This window comes from Acomys russatus, chromosome 28, assembly GCF_903995435.1.
Source record: "Acomys russatus chromosome 28, mAcoRus1.1, whole genome shotgun sequence".
Taxonomy (NCBI): Eukaryota; Metazoa; Chordata; class Mammalia; order Rodentia; family Muridae; genus Acomys; species Acomys russatus.
Genome location: NC_067164.1, coordinates 8,877,274 through 8,903,064, shown reverse-complemented (window position 1 = coordinate 8,903,064; position 25,791 = coordinate 8,877,274). Strand labels below are relative to the sequence as shown.

Below are 25,791 nucleotides of genomic sequence, written 5' to 3'. Positions count from 1 at the left end.
TAAGGTACAAAGACCCTTCAACAGTATTTCCTGACTATAAATTTTATTCATCACCTAATTGATAAGGATAATAAGATACAGTGAATGACCAATGGTGGTTTTCATGTGCCAGAAGCTTCTTTGTGGTTGCTTTGGTTTGGATCATAAATGTTCCACATATGCTCACTTGTTAAGTGCTTTGTTCTCAGAATGACACCCTGAAATACTGGAAAACCTTGGAGTGTGGAGATCCAGTGGAAGGTCTGTCAATACGGGCATGGTCCCAGTGTGGAAAAGAGTGCCTTTGTTCTTTCTTCATCAACATTTTTCTTTACATCTTAGTGAAGATATAGACAGTTTTGTTCTGTCAAATACTCTCACAGTCCCCCCCCCCCAATCTACCCCATGTCTTTGGTTAGTGTAAAACCAGTTCATGCAAGCACAGACAGGGGATTGTGAAATGCTTAGTCTTTTCTCTCTTGAAGCTGATTTTCATAACTTTTTTCCCATAGTGATGGAAATTGACTTCTGAATGATTGATGCTAAGAATGGGGATTCTGACTTAAGAATGTGAGAAGTTTGGAATTTGTTAATGGTAGGAACCTGGAGGATTGGGCTAGCGTGCATCCAGAAGGTTATGGAATTTGCTGGGTGCTTCTACAAGAGCTGAGATGATCAAAAGGCTGATAGGAGTGAGAGTAGGAATGGGGAAGTGCGGTGAGATTTCAAATGGAAATTGGGTTTCACAAGACATTAGGCTAGAAGTCACCAGTGTTACATTGAGGCACAGAACATGTGGCACAGAAGTTGAGCCTACAAGCAGCTGTTCCTACATTGATACACAGTATTTGTGGCACAGAAGTTGATTCTAAAGTTGGTAGACTGCTTAAGGTGACAATGGAAATTTCATGGCAGCAAAACACTCAAGACGTGGCAGGGCATTACTGGCTTCTTTTTAGCACAGTTTGCCATCAGAATCAAGAATAAAAAGGAAAAGAACAGAAATGTGAAAGATATTCTGTTTGGATAAAAGTTACATGTATAAACATTTAGATAATGTGTTCAAGGAAGTTATGAGTGACTACTATAAAAAAATGTAAGTCTGGTCCTATGTACCAAGACCATAAGAAAGGAGGTTAAAAGAACCTCTCAAGAATCAGAGAGACTATTTATTTTATAGTCTCAGAGATGTAGAAGTGTAACCTTTTTAAAAAAAATATTTTCAGAAGACATTTCTGGAGAGAGCAGTACAGAGCTCTTCCATGCTCAGTACTATTTATGGATCTTGCCTTATGTTGAACCAATGAAGTTCTTAGAAGCCATTGTAACCATGATTCAACTGGGCCAAGTACACATTGCTGGTAGACCTTTGTGTTGTCAAATGACGCTAGCTTTGCAAGAACACGGAATTCAAGAGTTAAAGTTTCATGGAGGACTCCACCAAGTTTACAAAGGAAAATCGGAAGGACCAAGCTGTGTAAAATGACAAAGCTCTGGTGCCCCACATGTGCAGCCCCCTTATAAATGAGAACCCCTATGGATTGGTCTAAAGTGAGTACAGGCTAAAGTTCAGGGACACAACCATAAAATATTGCTAAACTCCTGGGCCACCTGGGTAACTCGGGATAGCCAAGATAACTTGTTTTGGTGGTGGTGGTGGGGAGGATGGATTATTTTGATTGTTCGTTTGTTTTTGGCTAGTACACTGTTGCTGTTTGCATCTTTGGTATTTTATTTAGTTTTTTTGTTCTATTTACTTTTACCATTACTAATTACAATTGCTAATATTACTAATATTAATACTATTACATATATATGTATAATGTAAAACTGGAGGTTCACCTTACAATTTGTTTCATTACATGTTTTTTCTTTCTTGAAATCCATCCTGGTTTTCTTTTCTGAGTAGTACTATTATAGAACTTGGTGGTAATTTTGTTTTTTTTTTTTTCTTTATACATCCAGCATTATAATAGTTACTTGTTCATTTGTGCTATCTCACATACTTAATGATAAGTACTGAGTTTTTTTTTTTTTAAGATTCCGAGATTAGCATTGTGTTGGTTTATTAACACTAACAGGTTTCTATTATACTGGGTAATTGGACATACAGGGCTTATGATATAAATAAGAAAGACATAGCTCCTGATTAAACAAGTCTCACAAAACTGCATAACCCATCATTTATATAAAGTGTTTAAGTAAATATTTAGATTGTGAATGAGAAAAAAAATATTTGCAGTAGTTCTTTTTAAAGGATAGCTTCTGAAACAACAGAATTTAAAATATAAGCTAGGTAGACATTAGTTCCACTAAGTAATTAAATTAATAAATCATAACTTACTCCATGATAATACTGGTAGAGAGAAGTAATTAAATTCATAGTTAATATACAATTTTCATGGAAATGAAAATGCCATCAAGATGTACTATCAGTTGCAGATAACTGGTACAATTCTTGGAAGGGTAAAACCTATCAAACGAGCAAAATACATCCAGGATCGTAATATGCTGTTGGCAGATTATTACTAGAATCACACGTGTCAGGTTTTTTTTTGGCTGAAAAACTGTGCTCATTGACTATTTGGACTTAATGACTACTTGTGTCACTAGGAAGAAAACACACCGAGAACAAAGCTCTTATCCATCTTCTTTTTACCCATCCTGGCAGGTGTGCTGTGGTAAGTACCTGATAGCAAAATAGCCTATCTCCACTAAGAAAGCAAAAAATTTCATAACTTGAAATGCCATCTAATTTCCATAAACTAAATGTAAATTCCTTTCTTTCTGATGCACAAAATGAATATAATTAAAACAATTAAATTCTAAAAATAAAAATAGAATAATTTTTATATGAGTCCCCGCATCAAGATTAAATGCAAAATTTCGAAGACATTGTATTTGAAGTCATTATCACTTTGGCTTAGAAGAATTTGGAGAATTGTTTAATGCATCCACATGTGTATGTATGTTCAATACAAGAAGCAGGTCATCATAATCCAGTGATAAAAGAAATATCATACTCACGAGTGGAGGTCATACTATATATTTCATATCAGGAAACTTTGAGAAATCACTGACTTCTTTGGTGAAGCATTTGGTCTACCCATCACCCTGTCAGTGGCTTCACAGTGTATCTGTTTCCTATTACTGCAGATGGTTTTTACCAGATTGCGTAAGATGCTATTTAATATTAAGCTAAGGAAAGCTGACACTACCATTCTTGTCTTGCCAAATATTGGAAAATTTAATTAAATAGACATTTGACTTCAAGAAGGCAATGTTGAAAACTAAATAAACTTTATCCTTTTAACCTTATTGACTGACCAGAGTAACATGAAAACATCAATACCTCTGCACAATGAGAACTGAAATTGGATGAACTCTGTGTCTGTCAAGGATGCGATCACTAATGGAGGTGGCAGAGCCAGACTACAAATCAAATTATTCTGATGCAACAGCTTCATCCTAAGACTTCACATAATTTTCATTCTACCACTTTGAAACATCTTGTTTATTTGACGATATTGATTTTTAGGGGTTTTAGCGTTATAATACTCAAGCATGCAGGTTACAATTAGGGCATACTGCACATTGGCTTTTTTTTTCTTTTGTTATATGGAAAAATAAGTAAAATAAAATTTGTGCAGTTTTAGAGTTAGCATTTTCTCTGATTCTCTAGAAAAGTGACCATGACAGTTTAAAGGTTAATAGGATTTCTTAAGGCATTTCACATGTATTCCATATTGAATGTATTCTGTCTAAGAAACAAATTTATGCCTAATTAAAACAGTTAAAGAAAAAGCAATAACAGCCCCTTGTACTAAATTCTTAAAGCCAATGGATATTTTACCTTATGGGGCAAAAGGAATTTTGCACTGAAATAAAGTGTGTTAGTAACTACAAATTAATACATTGTAAGAGACTAGCACACAACAAAAGGATATAGGTTCTATTTTTATTACACTTATTTTTTCATATTACCTTATTGGAGACCACTAAGCATTAAAAAGCTATGAATGTAAATGCTCTTTAAATTTAAAGACTTTTTCACCATAGACTTCAGAGTTTTATCTATTTTTGGTGCATCTTTAAAAATTCTTTCAAAAGTAAAATATAATTATATCACTTTCCCCTTTTCCTATCCTCTCTTTAACCCCTCTCATACACCTCTTGTTTTTTTCTTAACTATATTACTTATGGCCTCTCTCTCTCTCTCTCTCTCTCTCTCTCTCTCTCTCTCTCTCTCTCTCTCTCTCTCTCTCTCTCTCTCTCTCACCCACAAACCTGTTCAGTCTATATAATGTTACTTGTATGAATTGTATGTACATGATTCCAGGAATGACTGTTCACTTTTGGGTAACCGTGTGGGGAGCACACGGACACTATGGAATACTATTAGACTATAATGAAAAATTAAATGATGCAATTTGCATACAAATGGCTAAAACTAGAAAGCATTATATTAACTAGGTAACCCAGTCCTAGAAAGATGCTTAACATCTCTCTAACTGACTTTTGACATTTTAGTATGAGTGCTTAGAAGCACGAGGCACATGCTGCGATGATCTGATCACAATAATTCCCAACCAAAGTCCTATTTGTACATCATTGGTTCAGAACACATCAAAGTCATCTGTGATACATTGAAGGATTAAGACAATATTGACTCATCAAAATTGCACGAAATTTCACAAACAAAAATAAAACTATGAACAAGACATTGAGTTTGAGAGAAGTTCTTCGACTTTAAACTAATTACTTATACTATAAAAGACAAAGTTGAGGGAAGAGAGGAAAAGTAAGAGAGTAGGAAGGCGAGAGGGTAGGCAAGACAGGGAGAGGAAAGAAGAGAGAGAGCAAGGAAGAAATATAGAATTACTGAATCCTTTGCTCATTAAACTATGGACTTGAACCCTTTCAAATGTGGTAACATTTTTATACTGGCTGACTTAAAGGAAATTTCACCAACTACATATGAAGAAAAAACAAGATGTATGTAGAATCCGATGATAGTGTTTTTGTAACAATATATTTTCATGTGTAACTCTTCAAAGGAAACATAACATAGAAAGAAATTGAAATTGAAGAACTTAACTGAAATATAGATTCATATATATATGATTATAGGTGTCCATATTCCTGTAAAATCATACACTGTATGATATCCATATAAGTAATGCACAGAAGGGTATTCATTTTAATGTCAGTAGGATTCATATCACTGATAGTAACTTTAGGAAACCCGAGTTTCATTTTTTAGCATTTACAGTATTTTTTATCATTTGTCTTTTTTTTCCCTGGAGACAAGGTTGCATTATGTAGGTTTGTCAGGTAGCCTGGGACTTGCTCTCTAGACCAACTCTGATGCTCCTGCCTCTGCCTCCTGAATGCTGGGAGTCAAAAGTATGAGCTGCCTCACCTGGTTCTGCTTATTTGTCTTTTTCTCTCTGTAACCAGGTTTTCTCTTTCTTTTTCTTTTCCTTTTCTTTTTTCTTTAATTTATTTTATTTTTAAAATTATGTGTATGTTCATGAAGACTGAGTTCTGAGCAGGTGTTTGATACCGCTGGGGCTAGAGTTATAGACAATGTGAGATGCCCAGTGTGGGCACTGAAACTGAACTTAGGTCTTCTGGACAAGTAATATGAGATCTTAACCACTGGGTTACCTCTCTACCCTTCCTGTAAACTGAACATTAAAAGACTTTTCTTTTTGCCTCTAAATAGCCTGTTTTCCTGCAAAATTCTTGGTTTTAGATTTTTAAAAAATCTTTACTTTCATTACTCTCAACAAACAGCGTTCTGTGTTTTAGCCACCACCCTATGGGCACTTTGGACACCATAGCAGTAGGAAGCCAATATTAACAGATCTTAACAAATAGCAGCATCAGCCAAACATAATGAACAAGATGCAGTGCAACGCAAGGGTTCCTAGATCTGACATTGACACTTCACACATTCCTGCAACATGCCTCCTTCCTAGTGAATGCTAGAACATTCATAACTGTGTCCTGATGAAAATCCTTTTGAAGTCAAGCTAATTTCAGCACAGCTTTTTCTTTTATGTACCATATCCCTGAGAAATAATGTGCTTATAAAATCAGTAAGCCCTAATGGCTCTATGAAGATATTTATATTTGCTCTATCATACATAAAAAGAAATCAACACAAGATTCAAACAGACTTGAGTTCAAATTCCTAGGTAAACATAGTTGAATCTGCTATTTAATTTGTATTCTCAGGCTGCTTAATTATAAAATAGAATCCACTAACCCTAATGGTGCAAGTTGGTCTGAAAATACTCCATGAAGTATTTCAGTACATTTTTGACTCCATGACTTCAACTTTAAATGGCATCTACTGTTAGGAAAAGGCTGCTAACTATCCCTGTCAATTTCTTGTTTTCCTTTAGGATTGTGACAAAGGAAGAAAATCAAGTAGCAGAGTCATAAGCTATTTTTATTAAGCATCTCAGAATATTCTTCCTCGATCAGTTGTTTGCTGAGCTGTCAGCTTGGAAGTCACTCCAGCATCCACTCCAATCAGAGATAAGCTGCTAAATGTTTAATGATTAATTTGCATCAAATAGTTACCTAGCAACCATCACTAATAGAAAATTAGCTCTGATTTTCTAAGATGCCTACTGTCTCATTAAACAGTTCAAAGAAAGAGGAATACTAGTCAACGCCAAATGTTAACTCTTAAAAACATTCACATAGGCCATTTTAAAAATTTAAATAAGAAGTTACACCACATTTTTCTTAAATAGCTTAGCATTCACACTTTCATGATTCAGTTTTTTCACATAAGCCAAACAGCATAATGAAAATAACTGAAGAAAACCTTCATTAACACTAATTGTGTTGTAGGAACTTTTAATTCTATTACATAAATGACTCATTGGAATAGTCAATACAACACTGAGGTAATTGCTTGTATTGTGAAATAAGTCATTTTTTGAAAAAATCAAATTAATTGAAATATTTATAGTAAACATTGAGATTCTTCATCCATAACATTCATGGAGGGCGTAGGAGGAAGTCCTGCTTTCTACAAGGTAGATAGAGAAAGAAGAAAGGCAGGAACAGTGCAAAGAAGGAAGGAATGAAGAAAGGGAGGAAGGCTGCCATGCTTCTTATAGGTCAATGCTAATTGGTATTGGAAGCTGAACCCTTTTAGAATTAATAATAAATGAACTTTTAAGTGATTGACACTTACTGGTACGGCCTGAGGATAAAGATTAAACACTTTGGAAAATATCATCTCTTAACTCAAGGAACAGCATCCAGTGGAAGTGATATATATCACGAACTCATGAAATGTGTATTGGATTCAGTGCTAATAAAAAAATGTGAGCGCAATGCAGCAGTCGGGAGAACTGGCCTTGAGGTCATGAAAGCTGTTGAGCTGGCTCAGGCACTTGTCAGCTGCAGCGCTCTGGACAGTGGGCCCTGTACATCGCCTGGGCAGCACAGTAGAGTTGGCCTGGTGAAAGGGAAGCAAGTTAGCCAGTCCCATGGGCAAGAGTAAGGGAATGCTGGTGCTGCCATTCCTCTGATGTGAGATGGCCTCCATATGGAGGTGACGCTTTCTCCCTCCCCCCACTTACCACTTGCACTACCCAGCTGGAAAAGCTGACCCTAAAGTCAGGAGAGCAGAAGAGATAGTCCTGCTGTAGCACTCAGGAGAACCCTAATCCTCGCCTGGCCACCGGTGAGTCAGTCCTGAGGGTATGAGAGCAAGAGAGCTGTCCTAGTAACTCTGAGACCTTTGCACTTGGAGAGTGGGTCCCGTGCATCACTGGGCAGCACAGTTGAGCTGCCTCTGGAGGTCTGGGTGGCAGTAAGCCAGCTCTGAGGTCATTAGACTTGACCCTGCCTCCTGCAAATAGTGACACTAGAGTTCTAGCGAGAGCAATGCTAGAAAGCTCACCCTGGTGGTGCAGATAAGAGAGCAGGCAGCTGATCAGATCAGCTGCCACCTGGGCCCAGACCCAGGCTTCTGAGTTGGCCCACCACCAAAATCTCTATCATCTGCAAATAGTTGGAAGGCATGAAGGGTCCCCCATCCAGCTGACCCAGGGATACATGATCTCCATAACACAGGGCAGCAACAGGTTGGGCCAGAGGAGTTCTGTTGAAAGTAAAATATTGATGATGTCACAGAAGTCAGAGATATCAGGCCAGACTGAGATGACTCCATGAACATTTGGAAGTGAAGATGTGTGGACAGAGGGATATGCTGTGGGACACATTGACATAATATAGCTTCCATGCCTAGATGTTTCTTATGCTTTGTTTTTGTTGTTGTTTGTGTATTTGTGTGTAAATTTGGGGGGAGAGTTTGCAAGGACAAAGGGCAAATATGAGGGTACTAGGAGATGAGCGAGACTGGAGTACATAATGTGAAACTCACAAGTAATCAATAAAAACCATTTGTTTGTTTGTTTGTTTGTTTGTTTTTTGTGGGGAGGCAGGCTTTTTCTTGTAGCCCTGGTTGTCCTGGACTCACTTTGTAGACCTGGCTGGCTTCCAACTCACAGAGACTCGCCTGCCTCTGCCTCCCTGAGTGCTAGGATTACAGGCATGTGCCACCATGCCCTCCTAATAAAAAGTTTTAAAAACGTGGGCCAAATACAATGACTAAAGAAATGCCCTAAAGACATGGACTAACAAGTTTCTCAATCTACATTTATCATCTGTTCTTAAAAAGAATACCTACTACATGACATATATTGCAGAACTGTTGTTCATAATAAATGTGTTTCAAGCTTGGTATTTTAATTCATTTAATGTAAATATCAGGTTGTACCTGATAGAGCAGAATGTGGAGGGAATTCTGGGTTTGTCTTAATATGGAGAAAGCTCTTCTTTTTTTTAGGCATGAAACCTTTCCTTGATGTAAGTTGCTTGGTTTGGGTACTTAGCTAATAACAGATAAAAAGATCAAATTCTGCCATACCAAAGTCCTCTTAGATTCCATTGTATAATAGCCAGCTATATTTTTTTTTCAGTTTTTTAAAAATAGAAGGAAAAAAAGCCTTATTGTCCAAACAAACATATTTCTTGCTTCACCTCTGAGAATTGTGACGATGATCTCACTTCTGAACTGTTGCTGTTATCCTGAGGAAACAACAGTCGATAAGCTGTCTAAATGATAACAACAACAAGAGAGAAAAGGAGTCAAGGAAATCCAGAGTAAAGAAAAGCAGCTGAGTTCAGAGTGCAGAGAGAGATTTATTGGCATGTCTGAACTCTCCCTGTTAACTGAGCACCGAAATCATTTCGAGCAGATCTAAGTACTAGAACTGACAAAGTTCTCCTACAGGGATTTGAACGCATGTCTTAAGGATTCCAAGAAGCAAGTGGTTAGACTGCATTGATTTACAATGCTGGGCACATCAAGGAAAACTGCACACCCACCATCCCTAAAAATGTCCGCTTGCTGTCTTTTTTTCAGGCAATTTGAACTAAATTTATGAGAAAGGCCGTGATGCTCAGGTTCCAACCATATGCACAGAAGGATTGCACTTTCATAATATTGAGAAAGTTGAATTCTTGATATTGCCATATGTCATCATTAATTGCCTTAATTATAGGCCATACTGAAGGCAAATGAGGACCAAAATACCATGCAGTCACATTAAGACCATTTTGTATTCTGAAACTTCTCTGAGAGAAACTGATTTAAAATGAGCTGCTGTGTATAATGCCAAATTTCAATTAGAGAGAATATGTTTTCATCCTTTACGCTTTTGAAAATATGCCTTATTCTCCCTTACAGGTCTACTTATAAAGAGATTATTTTGGAAATTTAAACACTATTGCAAGAAATAAAAGATAATTTACCTGGCAACAGAGTCTGTAGGTTCTAACCATATGATTAGGATTTCACTATTTTGTGATTTAAAACAACGTTTACCCGTAAAACAATCATTAAAAGATAGGTTTGCACTGCTCAGTTCTAGCACTCCACTGTTAGAACATAAAGTCCCATTTAAAGAGGTGTTCCGTAAGTACCTGCTGAAAGAATGAGTGAGGATGCCTGGGGCGGGGTACCTGGACACATTGAGAACATTGACACATTTGATAACATTAGCAACCATTAAAGAGAAGGGAGATTATTAAACACAAGGGAAATGAGGCTGACAGTAGATGTGACTCCACAAGAGCAAAGCACATTGGAGGAAGAAGAAAAACAAACTGCAGTGCCCAGAGACTCTACACAGCTAAGGTTTGTTTTGAGTAACAACCAATGCCAGCAGTCAAGTCCAGAGGGAATGCAGATCAGGGTTTTCCGGTGATAAAGAAAAGCAAAAGCCAAGGAGCTGAGGGTAAACTTAAGAAATTTGCCTGACATCCATTTATCTGAGGTTAAGGATTGCAATCTGTACAGAAAAAAAAAAAAGCTGATTTAAGAGTGAAGTCATATAGAATATGGATCTGTAATAGTCTCTGGGAGGTTCAGAGTTCATTGATATCATTTTTTAAAAATCAAGACTTAAAGAAGACTGTTAGGGATATTGCACCATGGTAGAGGAATGCTTGGGGCATCATGGAATTCCAAGGCACAGACAGGGTGGGATGGCACTGATTCTCTAAAGACAGTGAAAATAATCTGGGTGCAACTGGCATATTAACCTGACAGATTATGATATACTTAATGTCACATATGTGACTGTTTGTATAGTGTGACCCTCACTATACAAAATATTTGACAGATATTCCATCTGGTTTGACAGACATATTATGAGTTGACTATAGTCCTTATTTCCTATTGTTATCCAGAAGGAGAACATTTTATAAGGCTTCTCTATTTTGACTGAGCTATTGAAATTCTCCCAAAATGGAGTAATTTGGTCTCCAGAACCAAAGTAATTTGATTCTCATCTTTTGAGCTCTACGGACTCCCAGCAATAGCTGTGGTAAGAGCTGTTTATCAACCACTTAGCATTCTCAACTGACTACTAAGTTACCTCTAGCAATGCTCAACTGAAAAGAGAGACAAAAGGAAACTTCAAACTCCCCACCAGCACCACCACCACCTCGCTTTCTGCCCTATATTTAGCCCAGCCTGTAGGTAGACATTAAGCTCTGAGTGTGGCACCAGAGACACTTCTCTGCACTTTTTTTCTTTGAAGGAAAACCCGAACTGTCTTTAAGTCACTCAGTCCCTTTTCAGTTTTGTCTTCCAGTCAAACCCAAACCTATTAGTAAATTGCTTCACTAGAACTCAGCTGGTAGCTATTGAAGCCGGAATGTAAAACCAAGTACATTTGATTCCATATAACCAGTAGGTTATCCATTCTGACAAATGGGAGACCCTGGTAAGGCATAGTCAGAAAAAATGTGGCAGAATCTCACGTTATAAATATGCATTTGCCATAAATACTTAGAAGCAGCCCTCCACATCACTTACTGTTCTATTTTCCAGTACTTTCTGTTCTAGCTCAAGTAGGAAAGCAATCAGCTCAGTTAAGAGCAAATACATTCATAAAATATTTTAATAAGGACTAAGTCGTGTGGAGTTTCTCTTCCAATCTTTGATTCTAAACTGATGTGATTACGTGGAGGATGATAAAATGATGATAAAAAAGAACCTCTTGGGTTCTTCCTGGAAGCTAGAGACACGATGTGTTCGCATTATTGGCAACAGCTGAACTTTGGACAACATTTCAACAACAAAGCCTTAAATGTTAAAGAAACTAAATTAAATTAAGACACATGGCAGCAGAATTAGAAGTCCATAAGTATGGATTTAATTCAAACACTTAAGTAGTGACTGTCAGGAGTATCCAATTAAAGATAAATATTTGAACAAAAACTTAGTTACTGATTAACTAAGTCATATAAATTCAATCAACTGGTTTTACCCACTTGATATTCTTGTGCCTTATGTAAATGTAATGATATGATATAGTAAAGTTAGTTTCACTAACTACTAATTTAACTTGGATTTTTTGCTGGATTTATTATTACAATGATACACACACATACACACACACACACACACACCACACACACACACACGCACACACACACAGCAACCAGACAAGTTACGGGAGAATTTTAAGAATGAGGACATAGAAGGGAATATTACCACTGGCAGCTCCTGTTTTTAAACAAGCTGCCTGAATTTATATAGGCACTTTATAATTTTGACAAACTTTAATTATAGTCATTGACTAGCCATCAAAAACTTTAAAAAACAAACAAATAAACAAAAACCCAAAATCTTTATAGATTGTGCTAAGCATAAGAAACTGATTAAAAAAGAGAAAATTTGTGTGTGAGAGAAAAATGGCTGCAGTTAGTGAGAAAAGGATGGGAGGAAAGAAAGGACAATTTGTTCATTAATCTATTTTAAAAACCTAGTATTTTTATGATACTTACTTTTATTAAAGACTTTTCATTTAAATTAATAACATATTAGTGGCAGACATGGGTTTCTTGTATTTATTTTTTTTCATTTTTTTATTAATTTATTCTTGTTACATCTCAATGGTTATCCCATCCCTTGTATCCTCCCATTCTTCCCTCCCTCCCTCCCCTTATTCCCCTCCTCTATGACTGTTTTTGAGGGGGATTACCTCCCCCTGTATATGCTCATAGGGTATCAAGTCTCTTTTTGGTAACTTTAGTGATGGACAATAATACTTTTTGAGGCTCAATATGACCTCATTTCCTTTTAATTATTCAATGCATACTTATTGAATGTGTACTGTATGTCTGAAAATGAATTGAGGTATTGGAAACTGAAATAAGTTTTAGTATTTATAAATCTTTCAAAAATTAACAATATTGGCAGATTTCAATACAGCAAGTTAATGTATACAATCACTGATTAACATACTAAAAAAGTATGTATATATTAAAATATGTATCAATTTGAATGTTAGTTTAAAAAAGTATTTAATTTCTTAAATGTATCAATTACCATATAAGAAGTTGGAATATTAGCACTAAAAGCATAATGCATTTTCCTACTATTAAAGAGACACAACTGAAATTATATATTTATTTTTAAATATCAAATTTCAAATAATACTCATTATTCATGCCTTTTCATAAAGACGATATCCACATCCCTATGAGGATGGCTATTGTGAATAGAGGGAAAGTCTTAAGTAGTATAGATTGCTTTAATCAAATGCTCTTGTGTAGGAGTTCTCTAAATTATGTATTTCCTCCTTTAATTTCTTAACAAAAACTCCATAATAGATTGCGAGAATATGTAATGTGTGCTTTGTATTTCTAAAAAGAAGAAACAAAGAGCTGTGAAGAAAAGTGGGATTGTGAGAGGAGATAGGCACTCATGGTGGGTACAGTGCATGGGACGGCATGGCTAGGGAGAAACTCGATCTGTCAGCAGGGTACAAAGGAAAGATTCCTTCCTCATAATATGTGGAATAGGACGTTCATCGCTTTATTGTTTTCTCCCTTACACAAATGATGCCTGCAACTGCGCTAAATGAAGGCAGCTCTGCTTGAAGATGCCACAATTCCAACCTCAATTCAGGTCAGATGGGGTGGGAGCTGGAGAGGAAGGGAGACAAAGGATCAAAGCTGAGATGATGGTAAATGGCAAGGTTTAACCCTCTGAGCATTTGGGTCATTTCCTGGGAAGAAAATACCTGCTAAGGAGGAAAATCAGACCTTAAAAGCAAACACAGACACTATAAAAGACACAATGGAACTAAGGTGTGACAAGAACAGAGAAATGTTTTGATTCACTTGTCCCAAATTTCATTAGATACCTGTGAACACAGACAAGAAAGGACAGAACAACTTAAGATGACTTAGTAAAGGTTAAATATAACTTTAGTGAATGTGAAAAAAAAAAAAAAAAACCTGAGTACAAAGCACTCAAAGAAGCAAACTTACTAGGTCATTGTAGTCTGTCTGCCTCTTTCTTTCTTTCTTTCTCTCTCTCTCTCTCTCTCTCTCTCTCTCTTTCTTTCTTTCTTTCTTTCTTTCTCTCCTAATGACATCCTTAAAAGCCAGTGATATTATTCAATTAATTAGGTTAAGGTTTTACGTAAAACTGCTATTCATTGAGTCCTAGAATTCTGTTTAAACTACTATAAGTTGTGCTGGGAAGAGAGTTCAGATGCGGAGTACTGATCATGGTCACTATAATGGGCTTGATCATCCACTTGTAAGCATTCCCTGGTTACTTTACTTCCCCTAAGTAATAAATAGACAACGCTGAATTTTAATCTACATCACCTCTATTATCATTAATAAACTCTCCTATAGGGGTTTGCTAGCCATGAAAAGTACCTTAGTATAAAAATCAGCATTGGATGCTATAAAGAGTTGGTTCAACTGTTACTCTTCCAGATCGGATGCCAGTTCCCAGTATCAGTTGGTTCACAACTGCCTGTATCCTCAACTTTAAGGCACCTAACACATTCTGGTCTCCACAGGCACATCCACATATGTGGCAAACACACACACACACACACACACACACACACACACACACACACACACAGATATAAATAAAAATAAATCTTTCTGGACCAGCCAAAAGGCTTAGGGAATCTAGCTACCTGCTGCCAAACCTGATGACCTGAGTGTAATTCCTAGATCCATATGGTAGAAGACAAAAATAGGTTCCCACAAATTATCCTTTGATCTCCACATATGCATGGTTATGTGCATGTGGGTACACAACACACACACACACACACACACACAAACACACACACAAACACAAACAAATGTTAAGGACTCATTATTTGCTTGTGAATTGCACACAAGGTTTCCTGGTTAGTTTGAGTCAATTTGACACAAGATACGGGAATCTCAATTGACAAAATGTCTCCATCCGGTTTTGTGTAGGCAAGTTTATAGGGCACTTTCTTAATTAATGATTGATGTGGGAGGATCCAGACCACTATGAACAATTCCATTCCTGTGCAGTTCCTCTTTGGTGTTATAAGAAAGCAGGCTGAGCCAGGCTTAAAGAAGAAGTTAGTAGCATTTCTCCATAGCTTCCTTCTTCTTTAGTTTCTGTCTCCAGGTTCCTGGCCTGAATTCCTGCCCTGCCCTTCCTTCATGATGAAATGTCAGCTGCAAAATGAAATAAAACCTTTCCTCTGTAAGCTGCTTAGCCATGTTGTTCATCATGGCAATAGAAAACTAGATAGTATGCCATTAATGTGCCCAATGAAAGAAAATCAGCAATGAGATTTCTTCTTCCTACCAATGATTAAAAAGAAAACTTTTATAGCTACAAATTTACTGCTTTTCACTTAACAATGATGGTACTTCCTAAAGAAATGAATCATTATTTCATCTGTGGTTGTGTGCATGTCACTGAGTAAACTTACAGAAACCCAGACAATAGAACCTCTGACATCCCTATATGCTATATATACTGTGTATTGTAGAATAATGACATGTTGTATAGACTAAGTAAGGTTTGAAGTTGTAGCAAAATAGTATTTGTGTATCTGAACACATCCAATCACATAAAATGTACAGTAAATGTACCAGGCAAGAGGAACTTTACAGATTCATTGTAGCATTACAAGACAACAGTCTTAACCTTGTCATGCATAGAATTCCACGATGCAGCACAGATGTAGATTTATATTACACAGCTTGTGTTCTTCATGGGTGCATATGGGCAAGTGTGTGTGTGTGGTTCATTGGCACTCATATGTCTGTGAGTGTATGTGTATGTCGGGTATGAATAGATTTGTGTACAAATGTTTATTGTATTATTGTCAGAGGATAACCTTGCTGGTTGTTCCTCATGTCCTCCTCCTCCTCCTCCTCATTCTCTTCCTCCTCCTCATCCTCCTCATACACCTCCTCCTCTTCCTTCTCTTTCTCCTCCTCCTGCTCCTTCTTTAAACAGATTCTCTCTCCAGCCTGAAACTTACTTAAAAGTCCAGGCCGGCTCACCAGGGAGTGCCAGGGATCTGCCTTTCTCCACCTTCCTGGACAGCACCAAGTGCAAGTGTAAGTAATTTGAACTTGGGTCCTTAGTCTTAGAAATCAAGCATTTTACAGATGGAGCCCCAGCTTATGGTCTTGGGTTTGAAATGGAACTAGAAATATCCATTTGCTTAGAGAATAGGCTATGTCTTTCTGTGGATTGTTTGTTTACCTGTTAAGTGAAAATATCAAACACAGAGATTAAACTATAACTCTAGAGTTACCCTAACCTCAGCAAATTTCAAAGTTTTCCCTAATACAAACACCTAAAATCAATTTCTTAATTCACTATAGAAAAGAAGCTCATTATAAGTTATAGGTAACATTTTTAATGAGACACAAACTAGTTTATACTCTGCAGTTTTATGAAGTGTTTGGAAAAACAAACTTGCAATGATTTCATTACTCCAAGGAACGCAAACTCTGTAATGAATAGCTAAGAGGTTAAGAAGGCAGGACTGGATCTGTGAAACACTTGGTTTCACTATATGGCATAACTGAGTGGGAAGATAGGAAATAAATATCAAAGAATATGTAAGAATATAAAAAAAAAAACCCATGAGGTTAACTATTACAGCTCCTAAGGATGGGTATTGGAGGCAGATAATGTCTCAGCTGTGACTTTGACTTATTGTAGTTACACTGCACCCAGAGCATGTGTCTAACATGCTGAGGAGCATAAGGTTCCTCTGCAGTAAAATGGTGATCTTCATAATTCCTAGGGAGGTTCTTGTGAGAATGAACACACTAATGTATGTTAACCTTTAGCCCATGGGATTAATGGCATGTGATGGCATCAATAAATCTTATTGATGCTAAGTAAGTGACTCCAGCACTGGGAAAACGTGTGCATCTCACGTTTCAGAGAACGAGTTTGGGCAATGATCTAAAGCAGGACCTATTAAGAGATCATGGAAGGCCTCTTACAGGAGGAAAGACAGAACATGTTAATGTTTCCATGGACTGAGAAAGCAGCTATTTTAAGGTAATCAGGTTGTATTATTAGACCCCTGACCTGTTTACATCATCGTCCTGGTAAAGAAATGCAACTTGCCAACAAGAGAGGCAGTTTCCATATCTCAGGCCGGCTCTGCCCCTACTATGTACTTAAGGATCACTCTGAACTTCTGATCCTCCTGTCTCCTCTCCCCAGTGTTTGTATTACAAGGAAGGACCAGTACGCATGGTTTATGGTGTTCTAGGGAGAAACCCATGGCTTTATGCATCCTCAGTGAGCATTCTATCAACTGAGCAGCATGCCAGGCCCCGTTTATGCCTTCTATGGGGGAGTTTCTTTCTAAATTCATATTAAGGTCATTAACTGCATTTCAATTCTGCATAACCCTTTAAGTCAAATATATAGATGATAACTTAAATATGATGCAGATATGTTACGCATTCATATGATATAGAGTAGCTAGCAAGTATGCTTTACTATGTAATCATTCATTATGAAAACAACCAGATGACTAATGTAATAAGAAATATTTTTATAGCAGCCAGAAAATTTTATGATTATCAGAAACCTCCAAATATAGATATTAAAGAATCATGTTTTCCATCTTTGAAAATTTATGAGAGAAAAGGCAAACATGGAAAAGCACATCTTTTTATGAAAATGTGTGTGAGCAACTTCTTATTTATATGGAAGTTATTTCTGCAGAGGATATTTCAGAATAAATCTTGCAGAGGCTTTAGGGTTGTGATCCTAAAAGAAAGCTGATGAAATACAGGAGACTGAACAGACAGCTAGCTATGAACTATCTCATTTTTTTAACAAATGATTTTTAAAAAACCCTACAATCTGACATTTTATCTTTTATGTCTTGAAATCTGAAATTTAGAGTATTAATGTAGGGTTTGTAGGACTATTTTAGAAATGAAATCTCACCTATTGTGTATTTTTCATAAAATGTCTTTCTAGAACTGCATTCTACATATTTCACCAAGATCTCATTATGCAAACAACGTAGAATTGTCTCAGTTCAAAGATGGTTTATGCATTTCGTTTCCTCAAATATCACTGTTCAACAACAACAACAAAAAAAAAAATGGTCAGCAGGAGTCTTATCTTTTCACAGAGGCCCCTGTAGAGATAATAATTTATGAAACACAACTGAGAGTTCAGTAAACCTATACACTGAAATTCATTTTTCTGAACAAAGAATGTTAGTACATGAAATTCACTCATTTCTAACCATTCACATGTCATAATGACTCCAAATGAAATTTTATCCTGCTTCATTATTATTTCTAAATTAGACTTCATTTCTTGTTGGCCAAAGTTCTCTCTATTTTTGAAGTGTGCACACTTCCAGCTCATGAGTAATGTGCTGTTTCTTGAAATAAGCATGGATGAGCAAGCTCAGAGCTGTCTCTTGGCACAGTAAACCTGCTGATCCCCAGATATTTTTCTCCTTCTGAGACATCAAAGGAAGTTGGAACCTGGGATTTGTTTATGATCCCAGGTGTTCTCTATCTCTGGCAGGAGCTGAATATCTAACAGGAGACTACAGGATTTCCTGTGTGATTTTCACTACAAAAACCCCATGAATAATTAACTAGTAAGATTAAAAAAAAATCTTCTCTGATGGTGAATCTTCCTTTGGGATAAAAAGTCAGAAATTGCTCCATTTTAGATTATTTCATTCTTCATTACTCCTGAAGAAAAAAAAACCATTGCTGTTCTACATCATGACTGATCTAAAGGCTGCAGACATACTCCTTGGGATTGTATAAAATATATTCTGAAGTGCTTCTTAATTCATGGCCTCCATGTACTCTTCAGTCTGAGCCCTGGGAATGGATATGCTTTTGATTTTCAGTTGGTTGACAGTATGTAAAACTTAGATATGATTACTTTAATCACTGAAAAAAAAAGGACCGATTTTGATGTTATTTTGCATATAAGTGTATAAAATTTACCTTCAGCTTCTACTTGCTCAATCTTGCAGAGACTCAGAGTGAACCTACCACATCCTCTGTGCTTTTCCATGCATGGCGTGTTCTTGCATTAAAAACATTGTTAATATAGGCACTCATGTACAGGATCATCGAAATTACACATCATCATAGTTAGATGCTGTGAGGACGTGCAATGAAGGAAGTGTATGAATTTGTACATGTCACATCTGTCACCTTCTTAATATTTATATGATTTTATATGCCACCACAGAGAATTTGTCAACAAGTTAAAGAGCAATATCTTTAAAAAGAAAAGTATAGGAATATACATACTATAAGGGACACATTCATACTGCACTTCAAGGTATTTATAAGTTCCTGGACATGGGTCTGGAAAAACATCAGGACCTGCCACCACTGCACACTGGGTTCTGTTATTGCATCTGAAATCAAAAGAAAGAAAGAAAGAGTAAATTTATGCAACCTTAAATCATCACAAGCACCAACACCGATGTTATTTTCTTTCCAATTACATAGACTCAAACAAGGCTTTGCTGACTGAGGACTTCAGACTTATTAAAGGAGGACCTACAGTGTGCTTTAAAAATTAAAACACAAATCCTTGATCTGTGCCTACAGTAACATACACTTGCTTGAGTAGGGCAAACTTTTGATGTACCACTTAAGTATTGCGGAAGCAATGCAATGTCATTCATAGGGCACTGGCAATAGAATACTGGGAATTTTTTTTAAAAGATGAATGACCCACTCCCATTTCAAAAACCATACTTAACAGAATATAATGAAATATCTTATTAGACAGTTGTAAATATTCAATGAATGTGATAAAATACTTTGTATATAAGTGAAAAGTTATACTTGAGACCTTCGTCCAGTAAAAACTTAGTATTTAAGGACCAATGAAATGGTTCATCTGGTTATGTTGTTTGGGGTCAAGCCTGGTGAATTGACTTTGATTGCCAACACTCATAAGGTAAAAGGAGAAAATCAATTCTTCTGACATCTTGGAATGTGCACACATGTAAGCACATGCACCTATGTGCATGTCTTAAACTTATCACTTAAATATAAAATATCTTTATTTTTCATATTTGCTTTTAACTGCCTAAGTAATACCATTTTAAATACCGGATTCTTTTCATTCCATCTAATAATGACACCAACATCATAGATTACATGTCATTTATATTAATATTACATAATTCAATAATATTACTTTACATTTCCGAAAAGAATGAAAACATACTATTATAACAAATCCAAACTCAGGCGCATGCATGGTAAGTGGATTAAACCAATTTGGGATGATTTATCCTTGAGGAAAAATGCATATAATTAAATTCAATTGCCTCTGAACAAGAGTCTAGCTCATAGAGGCCTCAATACTGTACATTTTCTCAGAAACTTCCCAGGTTCCATGATTTGTCCATTAGTAAACTAGCGTTAAGGGTTTCAAAAGGCCATAAGATTGGCATGGTGTGTATGGGATGGACACACTGACTATTCTGTTTTATGTTCTTCATTACTTATTTCAGGTATGTAGACAACTTCAGCCTGACATTAGTGCTAGGTTTTCTTATGGCCTTTTTGTTTGTTTGTTTATCTGTTTGTTTGTTTATCTGTTTGTTTGTTTGTTTTTTGTTGTTAGTGACTGATTTTTAAAGACAGGGTTTCTCTGCATAGCCTTGGCTGTTCTGTTCTCGCTGTATAGACCAGGCTGGCCTCGAACACACAGCGATCCCCTCTGCCTCCTCCTCCTTGAGTGCCAAGATTAAAGAAATGTGCCATCATGCCTGGCTCTTAACACTTTCTTAAATGCTTCACTCCTTGATGCAATCCATGCTTGGCACAGGATCCAATTTGATTTAGAGCCAAAAAAAAAAAAAAAATGTTATCTACTTGAGGCTATCACTTCTCAGGTTTAAGGAGGATTTTATTTAGTCCCAAATTAAAACGGAGTAATTATTGGCTGTCTCAAGCTGAAAAATATATTTTTGTTATGAGTCAAAGATTAATCCAAGTGAAAAAGGACCATATTCAGCCAAGCACTTAACCCAAAGAGTTAACAAATACTAATGTTCTTTTCTCTAGATGTGCCATCTGCTCTCCCAAACAGGCAACTGTATCTTAATATTAAGGTAAATGTGACTGTCGTTTAGCATGCAGGATAACCGCACACTGTGCTGGAGTAGCTTTGTGAAAAACAACACTGCTTCCCTATTACAAAGAAAATCCAACCACAGAATATCTATCACATTAAATCACAGGGTGTTTGTAGTGAAACCAATAACAAGTTCACATATTACACAAATTACATGTAGATTATTTATCTAGTTTTAGTTACCCTTTTATCTTACATAACGTACATCTAAGATGAGCTTGTAGTTAATGAGAAGAGGTGCATGCACTATGTGTTATGTAAAACAGGACGTATGTTACAATTTCTATTCTTGTAATAATTTACTATTCTGGTACAAAGTGCTGTGAATAGCAAAGGAAGAAAAGCATGTTGGAATCTGTGGAATGCTCTCTTTACCTAAGGTACATTATAAACTTCATAAAAGACACATCCTAATCATAGCATTGGATGCTTAAATGTTTTGGAGACATGCTAGATTTGGAAACCAAAACTGGAGAACTCTTTTCACTTAGTTTTCTACTTCAGCCACTGTGAACCAAAAGAAATTAATTTAAATTTATGTCAAAAGTTTTTGAACAATTCGTACTTTTACAGTAATTTCAAAGTCTTAAGTAAAGTCATTTTAATATTATCCACAAAGGATGAAATAAATTAATCAAATGTTCTTATGTGATAAAGTATGTATCATTGCTTACTTTTAATATAGATATATTAAAAATGTTTTCCAATATTCTTTAACTCTTATACTCCAGATACTTTTAAATTTACAATAAAGTATAAAAACTGCAATAGTGTGTTCAAATAAACTTTAATCCAGAAACAAAAAGAAAACACCCTAATCATAAAATGTCTGGGATTATTTACATTGATATTATTTGCAGTATTGTTTTTATTAGATAGTTTATCTGAAAATCATGTCTACTATAATACCAATGCCATTAGAAGCTGACACTGATAAATGTCATGAAGAATTCTAAAAGATAAAAAGAAATTAAAAATCCACCAAAACCTAATTCAACCAACCAACCAACCAACCTACCAGAAATAAAATCTAAAAAAAAAAACTCAAACCCAAAATTCCTAAAACTGGAGTTTTAACAAATTTATCATTAAGGATTGTTAACTCCAGGCAACTAAGAAAAGCAAAGAACAGGAGAAATGTTCTTCCTCGGGGTTGAGCAGATCAATTGTTTATCCAGTACCAAGATGTCAGCTCTGAAATCATATATGTACAAGCAAAACTAAACATGCTCAGCAGATAGCCCTGGAATCGGGCTTTAATATGAAAAAATCCACAGAGAAAGCACTTTCAGTACTGTAACAGTGTATGAAGTGTAACAGTGACTTTGGGTGTATGTATGGATCACTAACAACTAAAAAAATGGTTATGAATTTGAACGAAGACAAGTGGGGTACATGGTAGGCTGTGGAGAAAAGAAAAATATGGGGGAATGATATAATTACAGATTATTTAAAAATAAGCAAACACAAATGTAAATTTAAAAGTAAATATATAAAAATAAAACTATGTAAGAATGAACATTAAAAAACAAACAAAAAGGCAAAATAAAACTTCCAAATACTTGACAAGTTCTTTCTCACAAGAATACTACTTTCTATTGTGTATTCTAGGATAAATCCAAGACTTTTGGTAAAAAGCCTTTCTCATAGTAATCTAAACTTAGAAATGTTTACATATATCCTATGTTGCATTACTTTTAGTTGATGTCATTTTACCAGTTTATTAACTAATGAAAGACATGTAAGATATATTCTGTAATCTTTTAATATGTGTACAAGTAATAAATTGGTTTCCCCACATATCATTCTTATGAATATATGATCATCTACCAGACTCACATCTTTCTCTATCTGAAGAAATGGTGGCCTATTCTCATTGCAAACTTCAGAACACATAAGCAAGGCCACCATTCTGCAAACATGATCTCCAGCATCCTGTATTTCTAAAACTTTGCATCCTTTGATCAGGATCTGTCTCTTCCTACCACACCTGAAGAGATAGGCAACCTCCATTGTATGCTCTTTCTTTCAGTAAGATTATTGGGTTGGTAGCCCTGGAATTGGGCTTTAATATGAACAAATCCACAGAGAAAACACTTTCAGTACTGTAACAGTGTATGAAGTGTAACAGTGACTTCTAAGCCACAATCTTTCCATTGTTGAAATCTGTAACATTTGCTCTTTAGAATTATGAATATTTTCAACTAAAAATAAATGGAATGGAATCTGCGTTATTTTATTACCATGTGCATATGGCACCATTTGGAAGCTTGACGACCTTCACTTGGATGTAGAGTGAGCCACAGAACTTGAAGTGTCTATTGAATTCATTACCTGCAGTGCACTGACAGTAATCCTGCTTTCTAGAAGAGTGAACAACTATCAGCCACAGAACCGGTTATATTACATAGAATGCTAAAATATGTTTCCTATCATATGCAGGTTTATTTCATACAACCCTCCTGTAATGTATACTACATATATATTATTTCATACAATGCTTCCATACTATATGCTGTGCTAATAAATATATTTGGGAAATATGGGTTACAAGGTATGTTAATATATATTTTGTATGCTTATATCTTTCCTAAGTGCCTCGCATGTCCCCTTTCCCAAGTGCTAACTAAGAAGGACTTTAATAACTGAATCTATTTTCTGGACTTTCTTGTGCTATCTTATTTTTTTCGTTGTTAACTTAGAGGTAATTTTCATGGTGTTTCATGAGATTGATGAAAAACACTCCTTTGTTCTCTGAGCTACAAAAATGTTTTCTATAGCATATCTGGGCCTAAGGTGAAGGGTGTCATAGAGTTATTTACTTTGAAAAAAAAAATAGTTTTGAGTTTCCAAACTAAACTTTATAAACAAGATACCAAATAGAGACAGGATAGCACATTGAGAATAAAAAGAGACATTTAATTTGTATGGTATATTAAGAAAATTATTTCAACGTGCAAAAAAAAATTTCATGGTACTTGAGGAAAAATTTCTTCAGCTTTTACACAGTGATGTTTAATAAAGGGCCAAAACACATTAAATATTAAATGGCTTTCTCTGTATGTATGTATGCATATGTGTGCGCATGTACTACATATATTATTTTCACTTGAATGTTATTAAAATAATTGAAGGGGAATGGGGAGAGAGCTGAGCAGTCAAGAGCACTTGCGGCTTTCCATGTGACCTGGGGTTGGATTCCAGCACTTATGTTAGATGGCTTTCACTGCCTGGGACTCTAGGTCCAGGACCTGATGCTTCTGGACTTCTTAAGCATCTGCTTTTATTTGCAAATATTCTCTGCCTCCCCACATATACACAACTAAAGTGATGAAAAATAGCTCTTAAACATAATCCAAAAGTAAGTATAAAGTGGAGATGTATAGGCTTAAGATTCTTGTGTAATTCAAATGGTGATTTCTGTATTCCTCATATCTGATTGCAAGCCTTGCATCACAGTACAGGTAGAAATTATGCCGGTTTAGGAAAGTCGCGTAGTACGTTCACTGCTAGACTCTAGGATCTTGCCAGATATGTATATTTGGCTAGAATTATAGCACCATGCGAAACATTTCCTCATATTGACAAGGCTAAAATACCAATTAAACAACTGCTGCTTGCTTCCAAGCTGTAGGTGTCTCTACTGTACCTTTGGGAAAATCTTGGTCATTATTGTGGTTTGTAAGCTTTACAACTAGGTAGGAAAATTGATTGTTTTCACCCCTTGGCAGCTTGCACAACTCCTCAATGTACTATGTAAGGTAATCTTCCAAGTCCTGTGTTTAAAGTGTTTGATGTGCTCATCAATAGGATCTTATCTTTAAGTTTTAAGAGGCAACAAAGAACAATGGAAAAATCATATACTTTACTCTAAAAGTGTGTGTGTGTGTGTGGTGTGTGTGTGTGTGTGTGTTTCTTTGGGTGAGGTTCAGGTATAAGTGTGGTTAACATATATGGGCAGGTCAAAGGAAACCTCAGGTCTTAGTCTTCAGGTACTTTCAACTTTTCCTGGAGACAGGTTTTCTCACTGACCTGGGATTGTACTACGCTGAAGAGCCTGCCTAGCTCATAAGCTTTCAGGCCATGTCTCTGCCTCCCAGCAGCATTATGCCTGGGATGACTGGAGTGCTCCCATGTCTGACTCTTTTATAGTTATTATTATTATTTTATTTTTTACATATACATTTATATTATTGGACAATTTTCATTTTAATTACAATTTTTATTAAATATTATTTACATATATATTATATTATTACACATATCTACAACAAATTATCTGCAGCAAGATGAACCACGAAACAATCAGGAAAAAATATATGTGTGTGTGTGTATGTTACATTCATAGTGTTTTGGCTATTTTTGTTTGGCAGCTTTGAAGAAAACATCCTTTCTATTGTGGTAAGTCTAAAATTCTGAATGTAAATCAATATCTATCATATCTCCTCTCTATCAACTTAAAACATCTATCTAGTCCTAAAAATATCTTAACCCCTAAGCAGCTAAGTTACCTGGTCTTTGCCTTTTACCATGCTTGACTCTTTACGAAGGTCCCAGGGTCCAACTCAGCTTCCTCATGCTTGCAAAACAAGCCCCTATTGATTGAGCCGTAGTGTCCTTTGTTTGTGGATTGTTTAATTAAAAGGAACATTTAAAAATTGATAACTAACATCCAAACATTACTAGTCAAACGCATTTATAAATTCCTAAGTAGACTTTAGTATTCAGCTAATTATGTCGCTTAATTAGGAGAATGTTTGAGGTAGACACGGGCT

At 35.9% G+C, this 25,791-nt stretch overlaps 1 protein-coding gene across 1 annotated transcript in view; it reads right to left on the bottom strand.

Annotated features, from left to right (window-relative positions):
- Window positions 1–25,791, bottom strand: part of Adgrl3 (adhesion G protein-coupled receptor L3) — a 438,014-nt gene that overhangs the window by 281,854 nt on the left and 130,369 nt on the right. Inside the window, exon 4 of the mRNA XM_051170906.1 lies at window positions 19,168–19,277. Coding sequence (XP_051026863.1) covers window positions 19,168–19,277 — 110 coding nt within the window. The remainder of the gene's footprint in view (window positions 1–19,167; window positions 19,278–25,791) is intronic.